We start from the raw sequence: 15,882 nt of genomic DNA on the forward strand, positions 1-15,882 counted from the left end.
CTAACTTTACTTAGAGTGTATGTTTATTAGCTGTAGCTTGGCGATTGGGGCGGCGAGGCACTCAGGAACAAAGCTGTTTTGGTGCCAGGGCTCTGTGGTCGAGCCCCGTCCATGGCTAGGAGTCTCCTTAGCCCCTGGCTGTTCCAAGTGAGACCATCAGAGGGCGCAAGTTGGAGGTGAGGAAAAACTGGCTCCAGACGCGGCCGGTGGGGTCTGGGGACACTTTCTTAAACGTCTGCAGGGAAAGCTCAGCTGGATTGGGGAATCCGAAGGGTAGGGACGGGGGCCACTGTTCACCATTCATTCATTCATCCAACACTTACTGAGCACGTATGAAGCCCCAACCGGACACCGTGGGGAAGAGAGTAAGAACTGTCTGTTGGGACTTCCCTGATGGCGCAGTGGTTAAGAATCTGCCTGCCAATGCAGGGCACACGGGTTTGATCCCTGGTCTGGGAGGATCCCACATGTCATGGAGCAACTAAGCCCGTGCGCCACAACTACTGAGCCTGCGTTCTAGAGCCTGCGAGCCACAACTACTGAGCCAGTGCTCCTGAACAAGAGAAGCCACTGCAATGAGAAGCTCGCGCACCGCAATGAACAGGGGCCCCCGCTCGCTGCAACTAGAGAAAGCCTGCGCGCAGCAACCAAGACCCAACACAGCCAAAAAATACATATAAAGAAATTTTTAAAAACACAACTGTTTGTTGGCACGTTTAGAGATATTTACAGTACTACTGTATTTCCAGAATCTTTTAAGGTTCCATTATCTCGTTTGATCTCGTTCAGTAAGAAGTCTGCCAAGCAGCGTCGCAGATAAGGAAGCCGAGATTCAGAGTGGGAGGGACTGTAACAGCTCACCCAGACACCTTTAGGTCGGCTGTCACGGCGGGAACGCAGCCGAGGACCGTGGCGACCGGCCACAGTCACGTGACGCGGGAACGTCGGCCAAACCGCAGGGGCGCGCGCGGCCTCCGTAGTCGCGTCAGGGGCCGGCCCGCAGTGGCGTCCACCGCCCCCGCCCCTGCTCCAGTGTCACATGACCGGCTCTTAGACAACATGGCGGTGGCGGTGGTGCGGCGCTGGGGCTGACCAACCGCGAATGCGGTGGGCTCCTACCCGGGGTGAGGGGTGACCTCAACCGGGAGGGGGCGGGGGATCGGACTCTCCTCAACCCGTTCCTGTCTCTGATCTCACCGGAGTTCCACTCGTCCCTCCGCGCGGTGTGTCTGCCGGGGCGGGGACGCATGATAGAGCCCGGGTTCCATCCCCCGTGATCTGTGCTTCGGGGCAAGCTCCTCTCGGTGTCCGAGCGCACTTCCCTCGCCTGGGTTCCCTCCATCCTCCTTTCTCCAGCCTCCTCCCCTCGCAGGTGGGATCGTCGGTGGGACCGTAGCGCGGGCGGGCGCGGCCCCCGGGACCATGTCCGGGTCCGACACCGCGCCCTTCCTCAGCCAGGCGGATGACACGGACGACGGGCCTGCGCCCGGCACCCCGGGGTTGCCTGGGTCCATGGGGAACCCGAAGTCCGAGGATCCCGAAGTCCCAGACCGGGAGGGACTGCAGCGCATCACGGGCTTGTCTTCGGGCCGTTCGGCTCTCATAGTGGCCGTGCTGTGCTACATCAACCTCCTGAACTACATGGACCGCTTCACCGTGGCTGGTACTGACTTCTGGGAGCAAGTTAGAAAGGGGGATGGGAGCGGGGTCCCGAAGGTGGGGCTGCCTCGGCCAGCCCATCCTGAGTCTTCTCCTTCCCAGGCGTCCTTCCGGACATTGAGCAGTTTTTCGACATCGGAGACAGTAGCTCTGGCCTTATCCAGACGGGTGAGTGGAGGCCCCTCCTGGGCACACCGCACCTCTTCTTTCTGTTCTACCCCAGTTGGGACCACACGCTGGCGTGCCTGGGGCCTTATTTTTGGGAGGTCTGGTGTCTGAGCTAGGGGAGGAGATGGCCATGGCTCTGCCCTGAGGCTGTCCTGTTCGATTAGGACACCACATTTAAAGAGATTTAAAGAGGGAGTCGGTTTTGTATAACAGTTAAGACAGACCTGGGTTTATATACCAGCTTTTCACTTAATGTGATGGTAGGCAAGGCCCTCAACCTCTCTAAGCCTCACTTTCCTTGTCTGTGAGCTGGAGCTAGTAATAACCCCGGCTCACCTCATAGGGCTGATGTGAGGATTAAATGAGATAATGTCTGTGACGTGCATAGTACAGTATTGGAAAATGGTAGGCGCCCAGTAAATAATGGAAGAAGAGGGTGTCTAGAAGGGGAGGAGGTGAGTTTTACTTGTTCAGAACTTTGGGATTTATGGGAAAGGCAAAGCCAAGGCCAAGTCCTATTGTCCTTCCTTCCCTCCTTCCCTCCTTCCTTCATTTCTGAGCACCTACCATGTGCCAGGCCCTGGAGGAAGTACTGATAACATCCAAAGAATTTCGCAAGACGTTTTACCCCCATTGTCTTCTAATCCTTTATCAGCCAAGGAGTTATTATTCTTGTTTTATAAAGAAAGTAGGTAGTATCATCTACATTTTATAAAGAAAGTGAGGCTTGGAGAGGAGTTAAGACTTGCCTAGGGTCACACAACAAGTTCGAGGCAGAAGAGGAGTTTGAAACCAGGTCTTGCAGTGTTCTTTGCTCCACTCCAGGCCACCAAGGAACTGGAGTTATTTAAGCCAAAGTTTAATGGAATGAGAATGGGATCATAGGTCCAGGTCTGCAAATCTCTAAAGAGTTGTTGAGTTAGAGAAGAAATAGGTCTGGGCCTTCCCTGGCAGTCCAGTGATTAAGACTCTGTGCGCCCAATGCAGGGGGCGGGGGTTCAATCCCTGGTCCTGTAACTGAGATCCCACATGCCCCGTGGCTCAGCAAAAAGAAAAGAACAAAAAAAACCCCAGGTCTTTCTCGGCAACCTGTTCACGTTTTCATTCAACACATGTTTGTTGAGCACCTGTTTTGTGCTCGGCAGTGTGTTAAGTGATGGAGACACAGTCATGGCCAATACAGTCCTGTCTTCCTGGAGCCAACATTTTGCTGTGCATGAGGGGGGCAACAGTCCCTGAAAACCTAAACTAATAATGAGATAATTTTCTATAGAAATAACTGTTATGTAAAAGAAGACAGAGTAGCTGTGATAGAGAGAGACTGGATATGTGGTGGTTGGGAAGGTTTCTGAGCTGAGGGTGAAGGAGCCAAGGTTGTGGAGTTCAGGGGAGAGGAGAGACAATTCCAGAGAGGACAGCAGGTGCCCAAAGCCTTAAGGTGGTATTGAACTTGGCAGTTGGGCCATTGGGGTACAGAGAGGGAAAGTGGATAAGCATGAAGTTGGAGGGGTAGGGAGAGGCTAGATCAGATAAGTGCGTTGCAGACCAGGGTAGGAGGAAGGCATGAGTCAGCTGGGCCATCCATTCTACGATGGAAGATTTGAAGAGCATTGGAGGTGGAGCTGGACAACTACTACCTCCCCCCACTCCCGCTTGCAGGAAGCTCTGATAGTTTCAGGGTTGGGAGTTATTCCTGCCCCCCTTCGCCCTCCCTGAGCTGGTTTGGGGGTGGGCTAGGGGTACTGGGGCTGGGCTGTGACTCTCTGCTTCCCCCCAGTGTTCATCTCCAGTTACATGGTGTTGGCACCTGTGTTTGGCTACCTGGGTGACAGGTACAATCGGAAGTACCTCATGTGCGGGGGCATTGCCTTCTGGTCCCTGGTGACACTGGGGTCGTCCTTCATCCCCAGAGAGGTGAGGTCCCACACTGGCTCCTGCTTCTGCCCTCCCCCCCGCCCTCTCCTCCCCCCAACCCTGACTCCCCCATCAGTCTTTGCTGCTGCTCTTTGGAGTCATTGCAGACTGGGCCCGGGGAACTTGTCATTGCAGACTGGGCCGTTCCCTTGGTCCATGCTGTCTTCTGTTCCCTGTTTGCCTGAGTTATCTGCCCACCCCATCCTCTCCCCTTTTCTTCCAGAACCTTCTTCTGTCCATCATCTCCTCCTTCCACTGCACACCTAAACACACACATTTCTCTATCACAGGAAAGACCTTACCAGGACTGCCCTCTGTCCGTCTTCCTCTTCCTAGTCAGACTTCCACAGAGGGGAGCTCCAGTCTGGGTGAAGGAGCAGCTGGGGCGAGGCTCTCATTTTGCCTGCACTTCCTCTCCTCCCACTCCCCGCTTGAGCACTGCTGGCTAACCTGCCCCCGTCCCTCCGTTGCCAAAGCCAGCAGTGCCCTGTCAGTTGCTAGCTGTAGCTCCTACTTCCTAGTCCTGTTCTCGCTGGATCTCCTGGGAGGCTCTGGCTCTGTTGACCTACTTCTTCCTTCCGAAAACTCTCTTCTAACTTCTGTGACCCCCTCTTCTGGTTTCCGTCCTGCCTTCCTGGCTGTTGCTTCTTTGCTCCTTTGAAATCACCTCTGTCTGTTCTCACTTTCTGACCTGGGACTCTGTCTCCTCAGCCCTGGACACTACACACTCTCCTTGGGTGATTGTGCCTTGCTATTAGCTTTGGTGTCCCTGGTAGACAAATAACCCCCCGCCTAAGATCACTATTCACTGTTGGGGTGTCTTGGGTGGTTTGAACAAGATAGAAATAAAGATTTATTTCGTACCTACTGGGTGCAAGGTAATGAACAGACCTTTTGTTGTCCAGTTCTCACAATAGGTATGGGAACAAGTTGTTATTATCCCCCTTTTGCAGATAAGGAAACTGAGGCTCAGAGAGGTTAAGTTGTTTTCTCAGAGTCACAGCTAGTAAGTAGTGGAGCCACGATTCAAGCTCAGTTTGGTTTGGTTCTAAAACCCAGGCCTCTCCTGCCATCCCTGCCACCTCTCCAGAGCTGGCTGGTGAGGGAGGCTGGGAGGCTGGCTGCAGGGCGGGGTGCCACCTGCCCCATATCTCGTTCCCCAGCGATTCTGGCTGCTCCTCCTGACCCGGGGCCTGGTGGGGGTCGGGGAGGCCAGTTACTCCACCATCGCGCCCACCCTCATCGCTGACCTCTTCGTGGCAGACCAGCGGAGTCGGATGCTCAGCGTGTTCTACTTTGCCATCCCTGTGGGCAGGTGAGTGGACCTCGGGCCTGGTGGGGAGGCAGAAGGGCCTTGCCTGGAACGGGACTGACCAGCCGTCTCTTCTCCTCCCCCACCCCCTTCCCACAGTGGTCTGGGTTACATTGCAGGCTCCAAAGTGAAGGATGTGGCCGGGGACTGGCACTGGGCTCTGCGGGTGAGTCGTGTCACGGCCTGGGGAAAAGTTAGCAGTGCACTCACTGACTCCCCCTTTTGAAGGCAGTGCTCACTCTGCCAAGCCTACAGGCAGCCTAGCTGCCCTCACTGCGAGGCCACGTGCTAGGTAAAACTCGTGATTGCAGGTGATAGAAGCCCATTGTACGACTGTAAACCCCCAAATGGGACTGTATTGGCTCTCATAATGGAAAGTCCCAGGGTGAGCTTCAGGTAAAGCTGGATGCAGGACTCCCGCAGTGTCACAGGAATTTGATCATCCTTTTCTCAGCTCTACTCTCCTCTGTTATCTTCCTTCTCAAGCAAGTGAAAGCTCCACGTGTTTATCTTCCCGTTTAGAAACTTCAGCGCCCTGGATCCTTGAGCAGTAGTCCTGGGCGGTGTCTGATTAGATGAACGCGGGTCACATGCTGGCACTGACTCAATCACTGAGGCCTGGGAGGTTTAACATTACTCTTGGCAAAGTCTGGGTTACAAGCCCCACCCTATTTGAACCACATGGGTTGAGAAATGGGGGAGTCGTTTCCCAAAAGAAAATTAGGGTGCTGTTGCTAAAGAGGGAGCAGTTAGGCTTGCAGAAACAGAAACACTTCCTAGTGGCAGTCACCCCCTCCCCTCAACCACAGGTTCAGCTTCCTTGAGCAGGCACTCACTGGGTGTTTGAGGTCTTGGGGCCTGAGTTGCTTTTATACACCCTCACTTTCTCTCAGCCCCCAGGGTTGAGTGTCTCCCCGTCTGTGCCTTTCTTGAAGCCCACTCTTTCCCCAGGTGACACCAGGTCTAGGAGTGCTGGCTGTTGTGCTGCTGTTCCTGGTAGTACGGGAGCCACCAAGGGGAGCTGTGGAGCGCCACTCACACTCACCACCCCTGAACCCCACCTCGTGGTGGGAAGATCTGAGGGCTCTGGCAAGAAAGTGAGTTCAGTTCCATCCTAACCCAACATCTGAGGCCCCCAGGGAGGCCCTGAGGTCTAGTTTGAGATTTACATGGGTGTGGTCTTTGTTCTGCTTTCTGTCAGCTGGCCCTACCCTAAGGCCAGGAATTCTGTCGCCACTGCCCCCTTATGGCAACTGCTTGAATTACAGGCCCAGATCCTGGAGGCCAGTACAGCCTCCAGACTCAGTGCCCTGACTATTAAAATAAGCCAGGGAGGGAGAAGAGAGGTCTCTGACACCGATACCTCAGTGGAGTCTAACTTCCTCCCTCCTAATTGTCTGCAGTCCTAGTTTCATCCTGTCTTCCCTTGGTTTCACTGCTGTGGCCTTTGTCACGGGCTCCCTGGCTCTTTGGGCTCCTGCTTTCTTGCTGCGTTCCCGTGTGGTCTTGGGGGAGACCCCCCCCTGCCTTCCTGGAGACTCCTGCTCTTCCTCTGACAGGTACCCAGATGGGGTCTGGTCTGGGTAGCCCTGCAGGTGGCAGGGGATGAAGTGGAGAGAGTCTGTGATTCAGACTCAGGCAAGGAGAGTGTGAATCCTGACTCCACAAGCTACTTCCTCTCCCAGAGTCTCAGTTTCCTAGTCTGGGAATAGGTGCCTTCCTCTTGTGAACCATGGGGTGCTGTGCCTGGATAGACCTGGGTTGTGAGGGTGGCCGGGATGGACGATCGTTCTCTCTGGGCCATGGGGGTGAGGCTAGCCCCCTTGCCCCTCCCCTTCCCCCCCAGCCTCATCTTTGGGCTCATCACCTGCCTCACCGGGGTCCTGGGTGTGGGCCTGGGCGTGGAGATCAGCCGCCGACTCCGCCGCTCCAACCCCCGGGCTGACCCGCTGGTTTGTGCTGCTGGCCTCCTGGGCTCTTCACCCTTCCTCTTCCTGTCCCTCGCCTGTGCCCGTGGTAGCATCGTGGCCACCTATGTGAGTAGCCAGCAGGTGTCTAAGGGGGTGTTCTGGGTCCAGGTTGGAGGAATGGTGCACTGGGGCAGGACTAGGGTCAGAGCCAACTCTGGAGTGGGAATGCCTGGGTTTGAATCTCAGCTCTGGCCATTCTTAGCTGTGTGACATTGGGCAAGTGACTTAACCTCTCTGTGCTCAGTTTCATCTTCTGTAAAGTGGGAATAAAAGTAGCAACTGTCTCCTAGGGGTGTTGTGAGGGTTAAATGAGTTAATAGATGGGCCTGGTACCTAGTGAACCCTCCATGTGTTTGCTCTTCTTGTGATGAGACCAACGCCCCACCCCTGTTCCCCCTCCTTCACCGCCTACCTCCCATCCCCCAGATTTTCATTTTTATTGGAGAGACACTGCTGTCCATGAACTGGGCCATTGTGGCTGACATTCTGCTGGTGAGTAGGTGGCCCAGGGTTACCCCAGAGGCTGATGGGAGCAGGGAGTTGGGGCAGGGGACCTCACTTGCCTTGAACTGTGACCTTCACCCCTTCTTCAAAACCCAGCCCTGGACTGACTTCAGAGTCCAACCCCAGGTGGGCCTGTAGCCCGGGCCTGCCCTGCCCTTCACCCCAGCCACACCTCTGAGCTGGGGTTCACCTGACCTTAGCCTAGGCTGAGCCTTGGCCCTGTCTCCTGCCCCTCTTTCCTCCCAGTACGTGGTGATCCCCACACGCCGCTCCACTGCTGAAGCCTTTCAGATCGTGCTGTCCCACCTGTTGGGTGACGCTGGGAGCCCTTACCTGATTGGCTTGGTGAGCACGGTCCCTTGGCTGGGCCTGGGATGGGGCTCGGGGGACCCCACATTCCCAGTACCGGCTGGCGGCCAGTGGCCTGAGCACAGGCCAGATTAGAGGGTCTCACCCTAGTGAGGCATCCGAGTCCCCTGTGCCAGGCACCCTTCACCTCGGAGGCTCAGCTGGGTGGGCACGATTTTGTCTTGTCAGATTTCTACCGGTAAGGTCCAGGCCTAAGTCTTCTTCATTCTCCTGGAGTTCAGGGGCTTCCTCTCCATTCTCCTGACTTTTCTTTCCTTGTCTACCTGCAGATCTCCGACCGCCTCCGCCAGGGCTGGCCCCCCTCCTTCTTGTCTGAGTTCCGGGCCCTGCAGTTCTCGCTCATGCTCTGTGCCTTCATGGGGGCGCTGGGCGGCGCGGCCTTCCTGGGCGCTGCCATCTTCATTGAGGGCGACCGCCGGCGGGCCCAGCTGCACGTGCAGGGTCGGTCAGGCCTCCCCGCTGTCCGTCCACAGCTCCTTGCCTAACTTCATGATGCTGCCTGCTTGTCCATCCATCCGCCCACCCAGCCCCATGTCCCTGGCAGCCCTCAGTCCACAGCCCTCCCCTCCCTCGGCCTCAGGTCTCCCTGTCCCACGAGCTGATGCCCCACTGTGTGGCTCTGCTGCCCCATCCATTTGCTAGTGCCTGTTTGTCCCCTCCCTGGCCCTGTGTCTGTCTGTCCATCCAGCCCTGGCTCTGATCCCTCCCTGACAGGTCTGTTGCGTGAGGCCGGGCCGGCTGATGACCGCATTGTGGTGCCCCAGAGAGGACGCTCCACCCGGGTCCCCGTGTCCAGTGTGCTCATCTGAGGGGTCGCCGCTTGCTACCTGCACATCTACCACAGCTGGCCCTGGGCCCACCCCAGGAGGTGCCCGGGCCCAAATCCTCGGCTGGCCCATTTTCTAGGAGGGGCCTTGGGCCATGTTCCAGCTCCTACACACTACACAGGTGGCCAAGAGGGGATTCTGGGGGTCCGGGAGGGGGATCCCCTGCCACTGGAGCAGCCCCAGGGGCTCGGTGCTATTTGTAACTGAATAAAGTTTGTAGCCAGACCCCAAGTGCCTGCTGGAGTCTCTCTGGGTGCTAGTGACCCCTGGATTGCAGGGGACGCCCCCTCTCTAGTCCCAGGTTCCCAGGGGCTGTTGGGTCACTCCTGCGGGCCCTTGGGCAAATCCCTGCCCTTCTGGGCCAGTGAATGAGGGGGCGGAGTGAGCTGGCTCGGTGTGACCAGGAGTCGCTTACGCCCATGTCTCCCCGAGAGCCCGCCCTTCTTGGCAGGCCGGCCAGGGTGAGGTGTGGTGGGCACGCCCTGGGCCCCTCAGAATTCCTGGTGTCAGGGCCTCCCTCCCTGCCGCCTCCTTGAGCCGCGCTGTGGAGGGCACAGCAGCTGGCTGGCCTGCAAGTATCTTTTCCTCCTCCCACTGGTCTGAGTTGCCCCTTGTCCCGGGGACCAGCAGACCCTGAGGGCCCAGGCCGGCTCCTGAGGCCGCCTCCTCCCCCTCCCCACTGGCTGGGTGGGGGTGGGAAGGGGGAGGGTGCAGCCAGCTGAGCCCTGATGATTTCCTGCCCTCACCCGGCGCTCACCACAGCTTCCTGCCACAGGCAGGCAGGCACTGAGGAGAGGCAGGCGCAGAGTCCAGGGGCAGGTAGGGCTGGGGCACAGGGTCTGTGTAGGGGTGGCTGGCGCCAGACTCCAGGTCAGGGCCTGACCGCCCTGGGTTCAAGGGTCTTCCAGAGCCTGCGCTGACGCCCGCTGAGGGGAGGAGACCCAGGGAGCCCCCGAGGAGGGCGCAGCTGCCCCCCACCAGGCTCCCAGCCTCGTGCCCGCTCAGCCCCTGTACCCTTTGTGGCCTGGCCCTTGCCCCGCTGCTGCTCTGTCCCCAAGGGGTGTGCGGCGAGCAGCTAGGCCCGGTCCACGCTCTCCCCTGCAGATGGAGGCAGGCAGCCTGGTCCTCTTTGTGCTGGGCCTCCTGCTGCTGCCTCTCTTGGCTGTGCTGCTGATGGCATTGTGTGTGCGTTGCCGAGAGCTGCCAGGTGAGTGGGTACTGGTGGGGTGTCCAGGTACTCAGACACACCGACAGGGATCCTCACCCCACGCCCCAACTCCTTTGTCCCTCTTTAACTCTTTCGAGTCGCTGAGAGCCCCATACTCCATCACCCTCTGCCCTCGTCACCCCCTTTTCCTGCCTCACGGGCCCTCTCTTCCCCAGGCTCATATGACACTGCTGCCTCCGATGGGTGAGTCTGCCCCGTCCACCCTGGGTGTCTCCCTCAATACCCCGTGCAGGGCTGGGCCCCAGGGGACTGAGATGGGGTCTGGGGCCTCTCCCAGCTGTTTACCCAAACTGTGTCTCTCCTGCTAGTTTGACCCCAAGTAGCATCGTGATCAAACCGCCTCGTGAGTACATGGAGGGTCACCTTCCTTGGACGCAGGGGGAGCATCTCCTGGCGTGGGTGGGAGAGTGTGTGCCTTTGTTCAGTTTCCCCCTGTGGCTGCCCACATGGCCTTGACCTGAGCTGGGGGTGGGGAGGGAGATGGGTGCCCCCCCCCACCAGGCCTGTCCAGGGCACAGGGGTGTCGTGGGTTAGTCTGCCCTTTGAGGCCTCGTCCAGGGTAGGGGCGTGAGCTTTGGAGTCATTCCTTCAGCTTGGTCCTGTCTTCTCAGCCACAGCCGCCTCCTGGCCACCAGCCACTTCCTACCCGCCTGTGACCTACCTGCTCCAGAGCCAGCCAGACCTGCTCCGCATCCCGTAAGTGGCCGCTTCCCCTCCAAATCCCCCTTTTTACCCCCTCACCTGCTTGGATTGGGGGCCTCTTTCCCTGTTGCAATCCCTCTTGCCCCAGAGCCCCACCCCAGCCTGCCCTCTGACCTTTGATTCCCAGGAGATCCCCACAGGCCCCCGGAGGCTCCCCCCGCATGCCGTCTTCCCAGCAGGACTCAGATGGTGGTAAGTGTGGAGCCGGGCCCGTGGGGCTGGGGCCAGGCAGAGGACAGGCCCCTCCGAGCTAGCTCAGTCTCCCTCTCCTGCTCTCTCTGCAGCCAACAGTGTGGCCAGCTATGAGAACGAGGGTGCGTCAGGGGCCCCGGCGGCCCTGGTTGGGAGGAGGCTGGGGCCTGTCCTGGGCTCCGCTGACCCTGTGTCGTTACCCACCCCAGAGGCAGTCTGTGAGGATGCGGACGAAGATGAAGATGAGGAAGACTATCCCGAGGGCTACTTGTGAGTGGCCAGGCGGGAGGTGGGAGCTGAGGCCGGGGCTCCTTGCTCACCCGCTCCTTGGCTCCCCTCAGGGTCGTGCTTCCTGACAACGTCCCGGCCACTGGCGCCGCCGTCCCACCAGCTCCTGCATCCAGCAACCCTGGCCTCCGAGATAGCGCCTTCTCCAGTGAGTCGGCCTTCTGACCACTCCCCGCCCCTCTGTGCTGCGGCCCCTCGGCTCTTCCCTCTCCTCCTGGATGTTTGCTCCCCCTCCATTTTCTCTCTTCTCTCTTTCTAGCACTTCTGTCCTTTAGATAGGGGCACTTCCGGCTCCGATCGTCTGATTTCCTTACCTTTTCTCTTCTCTTCCCTCCTTGTCTTTTGCTTTTATTGTCTGCAAGATTTCCTTGACTTTATTCTTCTTTTGAGTCTATGCTTTTGTCTTTCTTGTCCAAAAGCCCTTTCTTCATCTCTGAATGTTCCTTTTTCATAGCCTCCTATCTTGTCTCACAAAGGCAGTATCATCTCGTAAATCTCTAAGGAGAAGTAGGTTATAGGTCGTCTTTTTGGGGGTTTCTTTGGGAAGTTTTCGTCTGCTTTCTGTGTTGTTTCTGTTTCCTTTGGGCTGCTTTTCTCTCTTCGTTTTGGTTCCGTCCTGCCTGTTGGAGGCTTTTCTAAGTGTCTTGTGATCTTCAGTGTTCCATTCCTCTCCTTCCTCTCTACACTTGCTCTGGGTCTTGACTTCCACACCCTGGCTTCATGTGCCATCCTGATTCTCAACTCACGGCCTCTCTCTTGAGCCCCAGACCATCTGTCCAAGTGCTTATTTTCATTCATTCATTCACTCATTCAGTCATCCATCATATTTACTGGGTGCCCCTGATATAGTCACATCTAATGAGGCAGAGTTGTGATTAAAACAACTGACATTATTGAAGGCCTACTACATGCCCTACTAAGAGTTTTATGTGTATTAACTTATTAATATTAAACGTCACAATTCCCAGGGGCTTTTGAGCCTGTCCCTTCCCCTCCTGCCCCACACTTGTCCCATCTGTACAAAGATTTGTTTATTTAACAGAAACTTGGCGGCACTGACGGTATGACAGGCCTTATTTTAATTCACCGTTTTCACAACACCCCTGTGTGGTGGGTACCGTTCCTCACCCTATTTTACAGATGAGAAAACTGAGGCCCAGAGCGGTTAGGTAGCTTGCCTGAGGTTGCACAGTTAGTTAATGCTGGAGCTGGACTTGAACCTGGGCAGTCTGACTCCGAAGCCTGCCTTGTCCACATCCTCAGGGAGAAATAAGTCAACACATGAAAGAATAAGATGTCGTCAATGGCGCTAGGCGCTAGGAAGGGACAAGGACAGGAGAGGGGGGTCAGGGCAGGCCTGGCTGAGGAGGAGGGGCCAGCGGGGCTGATGGCGCCTCTGACTCGGCCCAGCCCCGCGTGTTGTTTCCTTCCGCACACGTGTCGCCCAGCCCCACCACCCCGAGCCGCTCCCCGTCCCTGCTCCCTGGCCTGGGGGACACGCTGGGGTCTGCTGTCTCTCCTCCCACAATTCCGTTTCCCCTAATCAATTCTGGTCAAGTCGTCCTACTTCTCTCCATCGCCACCCGCGTGGCAGGTCCGGACCGCCCTCCCTGCCTCCCTCTGGGGCTGACAGTGGGGATGGTCTCTGGGGGTCTGCGTGTAGGAGTCTCAGGCTGGTTATGTCGAAAGTCTTTGGGGGCTGCGGTTGGGAGCCTCTGGGTGTCTGCCTCGGGGGGTCTGGGTAACAGTGCGTGGGCGCCAATGCTTTTCCTGCAGTGGAGTCGGGGGAAGATTACGTGAATGTCCCTGAGAGTGAGGAGAGCGCGGATGCGTCTCTGGGTGAGTGGCTGGGGTCTGCCTTCCCTCCTCACTCTCGCACCCCCCCACCCCATCCTCACTCTCATTCCGGCCTTGAGGGTGCCCACCGCCCCCTCTCTGGCTTCCTCACCCTCTGCCTGGGTGTCCGCCTCCTCTCTCACCCTCAGTGTGGCCTGCCCCCCTTTCGGTATGGCCGTCCCTCCTTCTGACCTGTCCCCACAGATGGGAGCCGGGAGTACGTGAACGTGTCCCAGGAGCTGCCGCCCGTGGCGAGGACCGAGCCTGGTGTGTGTCGGGGGAGGTAGGGCAGACGCTGGGGGAGCTGCCTTGGAGGAGAGCGGGATGGCCTGTCAGCTGAAGACCAACCTCCCTTCCCTCGCAGCCGGCCGGAGTTCCCAGGAGGTGGAGGGTGAGGAAGCTCCAGATTACGAGAATCTGCAGATCCACTGAAGGCCCGGTGAGAGGCCCGCCCGGCCCGGCCCTGCCCGGCCCTGCCCCGGGCCTGCGGGCCCTCCCCGCCCTCTCCTCTCTGAGTCTGGGGCCCCTGTGGCCGCCCCCGACCTCCTGACCCTGTGCCCCTCCCTCTGTCCCTGGCCCGCTGTGTTTCAGTGGGAGGCCGCGTGGGGTCTGGAGCCAGCCTTGCCTGGGAGTGCTGAGCTGAGCAGCCGGCAGCGGCTCTGTGGGCCCCCACTCGGCATCCCGCCCCGCCTCCAGCCTGACGACAGCCTGAGAACTTTCCCCCTAACTTATTGTCACTTCGGGGTCCCGTCCGTGTGGCCCCAGTACCCTGCACCTTCTGATGCAGCCTGAGAACAAGCCACCCTGGCCCCAGCCCTGCTCTGTAACAGAATAAAGGCTGCTGTGGTCTGTAGTGCTCTTAGCTTTGGGGGGCCCAGTGGGTCGGAGTCAGGGTGAGGGTGGGCTGTGTCTGAGGTCCTGAGTGTGTGTGTGTGTGTGCGCGTGTGTGTGCGCGCACGTGTGTGTGTGTGTGTGTGTGTGTGTATGTGTGTGTTTGTGGGTCTCCATCCTTGCAGACCCTCTGTGCTCCCGAGGGTCCTGACCAGGTATGTGTGAGTGACTGAACGAAGCCTGGGACACGTCACCTTCTGAGTGAGGCAGTTCTGAGCCCAGCTGGCACTCCTGGGGCTCAGGTGCATCTCCTCATGAGTTAGTCCTTGGAAGTGGCAGACGATGGCCGAGGTGATGGGAGAACAGGGCGTGGGGAAGCGCTGGGTGGGCGTCTAGAGCAATACCCTTCCCCACCGGCCCCTGGTTTCTCCATCTTTAAAACAAGGGGGTGGACTTGATGACCTCAAAGGGCTTGCTTTTTTAAAAAAAATTAATTAGTTTTTGGCTGCATTGAGTCTTTGTTGCTGCGCACGGGCTTTCTCTAGTTGCAGAGAGCAGGGGTTACTCATTGCGGTGGCTTCTCATTGCGGAGCATCGGCTCTAGAGCGCAGGCTCAGTAGTTGTGGCGCATAGGCCCGGTTGCTCCGTGGCATGTGGGATCCTCCCAGACCAGGGCTTGAACTTGTGTCCCCTGCATTGGCAGGCAGATTTTTAACCACAGTGCCACCAGGGAAGTCTCTCAAATGGCTTTCTTAATTCTTACTTTTTGTGGTTCTTAATAAAACAGAACTTTAAAAATTGTCTAAGCAACTGAAAAAGTTAACGGGCAGCACAGTCCTCTTCAGACTTGACTTAGAGATGACTTACCTGGGGGTTTTGCGAAAATGCAGATTCTGATTCAGTCCATCTGGGATGTAGCCTGAGACTCTGCATTCCTAACGAGCTCCCAAGTGGTTCTACTGCTGCTGCTCCAAGACCCCCCCCCTGAGTACGAGGGTCTGGTGGATACCCTGGTCGTTGGGACTGGCCCCCGTGCGGGCGTGTGACAACCTGGCCAGAGTGAGGCCCAGCGCTGGACATGAGCAGGAAGTGTCAGGAAGAAGCTTTTTTTTTTTTTTTTTTGCGGTACGCGGGCCTCTCACTGTTGTGGCCTCTCCCGTTGCGGAGCACAGGCTCCGGACGCGCAGGCTCAGCGGCCATGGCTAACGGACCCAGCCGCTCCGCAGCATGTGGGATCTTCCCGGACTGGGGCACGAACCCGTGTCCCCTGCATCGGCAGGCGGACTCTCAACCACTGTGCCACCAGGGAAGCCCAGGAGAAGCTTTTTGTTCATGGCAGTTGTGAAGCTGGGAGAACGTGGTCCTGGAGCCCCCACCTGGAGAGCATCCCAAGAATGAAGCCAGTATGGAAGAGAGAAGGCCTGGAGGTGGGCAGGGCTGGCTTCCTGGTGGTGTCAGAATGCCTGGATCTAGTCACACCTGAAGCGAGACATCCCCTCAGACTCTGGTTACTTGGGCCAATAAATGACCAGTTTTCTTCAACCAGCTTGATTTGGGGTTTCTGTCACATACAACTAGAGTAGTCCTGAGCGGGATGCAAAGTTATTGGTGTCCTCTGGCTTCCAAAGGTAATAGCAACAGCTCCTCTATATAGTGCCTGCCACATTTCCGTGCTTATTTCATCATTGTCACGCCCCTGTTGTCAGTTACTGTGCGTATCCCCATTTTGCAGGTGAGGAAACACAGGCTCAGAGAGGAAAAGTGATTTGCAGTGGCAAATCTGGGCTGAGATCTGGGCCTGTTGGCCTCCAGAGTCATTGCCGCCAGCACCCTTGCTCTGGGTGTTGTATTAGGTGCCGCTGCGCTAGGCGGGGAGGTTGTGAGAGGCCTGTTGGAGAAGTGGGGGAGGGAGGTCTGGGGAAGTGTTTGGACAAGCTGGACATCAACAGGTGGCATGGTCTTTTTTTTTGGTTTTTTTTGGCCGATGTGTGGCATGTGGGATCTTAGTTCCCCAACCAGGGATCGAACCCACGCCCCCTGCAGTGGAAGCGCGGAGTCCTAACCACTGGACCACCAGGGAAG

General features: G+C 57.6%; 2 protein-coding genes across 19 annotated transcripts; both read left to right on the forward strand.

The window, feature by feature from the left end:
• Positions 1–1,028: 1,028 nt before the first annotated feature.
• On the forward strand, positions 1,029–8,948 carry SPNS1 (SPNS lysolipid transporter 1, lysophospholipid). Of its 7 annotated transcripts, none has more exons than XM_067706286.1 (13): positions 1,029–1,372; positions 1,455–1,663; positions 1,762–1,827; positions 3,605–3,741; positions 4,905–5,056; positions 5,153–5,219; positions 6,005–6,150; positions 6,457–6,612; positions 6,900–7,089; positions 7,450–7,515; positions 7,774–7,872; positions 8,166–8,337; positions 8,611–8,948. In XM_067706286.1, the coding sequence occupies exons 2-13, from the start codon at positions 1,513–1,515 to the stop codon at positions 8,703–8,705; spliced, it is 1,497 nt and encodes a 498-aa protein (XP_067562387.1). In that variant the 5' UTR covers positions 1,029–1,372; positions 1,455–1,512; the 3' UTR covers positions 8,706–8,948. The 7 variants fall into 7 exon arrangements, with proteins under 7 accessions (XP_067562387.1, XP_067562388.1, XP_067562389.1 ...); XM_067706287.1 differs by having other exon boundaries at positions 1,459–1,663; XM_067706288.1 differs by having other exon boundaries at positions 1,029–1,223; positions 1,459–1,663.
• Positions 8,949–9,086: 138 nt separating this feature from the next.
• LAT (linker for activation of T cells) lies at positions 9,087–15,342 on the forward strand. 12 transcript variants are annotated; one of them, XM_067706295.1, is made up of 11 exons: positions 9,087–9,930; positions 10,107–10,134; positions 10,260–10,294; positions 10,563–10,647; positions 10,781–10,845; positions 10,938–11,115; positions 11,187–11,281; positions 12,910–12,972; positions 13,174–13,252; positions 13,334–13,408; positions 13,561–15,342. In XM_067706295.1, exons 1-10 carry the CDS (start codon positions 9,828–9,830, stop codon positions 13,362–13,364), a joined length of 762 nt encoding a protein of 253 aa, XP_067562396.1. In that variant the 5' UTR covers positions 9,087–9,827; the 3' UTR covers positions 13,365–13,408; positions 13,561–15,342. The 12 variants fall into 12 exon arrangements, 7 of the variants coding, with proteins under 7 accessions (XP_067562396.1, XP_067562397.1, XP_067562393.1 ...); XM_067706296.1 differs by having other exon boundaries at positions 14,691–15,342; XM_067706292.1 differs by having other exon boundaries at positions 13,174–13,236.
• The last annotated feature ends 540 nt before the right edge of the window (positions 15,343–15,882 follow it).

The sequence above is a fragment of the Pseudorca crassidens genome, chromosome 15 (genome assembly GCF_039906515.1).
Source record: "Pseudorca crassidens isolate mPseCra1 chromosome 15, mPseCra1.hap1, whole genome shotgun sequence".
NCBI classification, from domain to species: Eukaryota; Metazoa; Chordata; class Mammalia; order Artiodactyla; family Delphinidae; genus Pseudorca; species Pseudorca crassidens.

Bases quoted from the DNA above. Each gene is read 5' to 3' on its own strand.
- SPNS1 (XM_067706284.1), top strand. From the start codon at position 1,103: ATGCGGTGGGCTCCTACCCGGG. The intron at 1,828-3,604 runs GTGAGTGGAGGC...GCTTCCCCCCAG, and splicing joins CTCTGGCCTTATCCAGACGG to TGTTCATCTCCAGTTACATG. The intron at 7,873-8,165 runs GTGAGCACGGTC...GTCTACCTGCAG, and splicing joins GCCCTTACCTGATTGGCTTG to ATCTCCGACCGCCTCCGCCA.
- LAT (XM_067706291.1), top strand. From the start codon at position 9,828: ATGGAGGCAGGCAGCCTGGTCCTCTTTGTGCTGGGCCTCCTGCTGCTG. The intron at 10,648-10,780 runs GTAAGTGGCCGC...TTTGATTCCCAG, and splicing joins CCAGACCTGCTCCGCATCCC to GAGATCCCCACAGGCCCCCG. The intron at 11,282-12,909 runs GTGAGTCGGCCT...CTTTTCCTGCAG, and splicing joins CCGAGATAGCGCCTTCTCCA to TGGAGTCGGGGGAAGATTAC.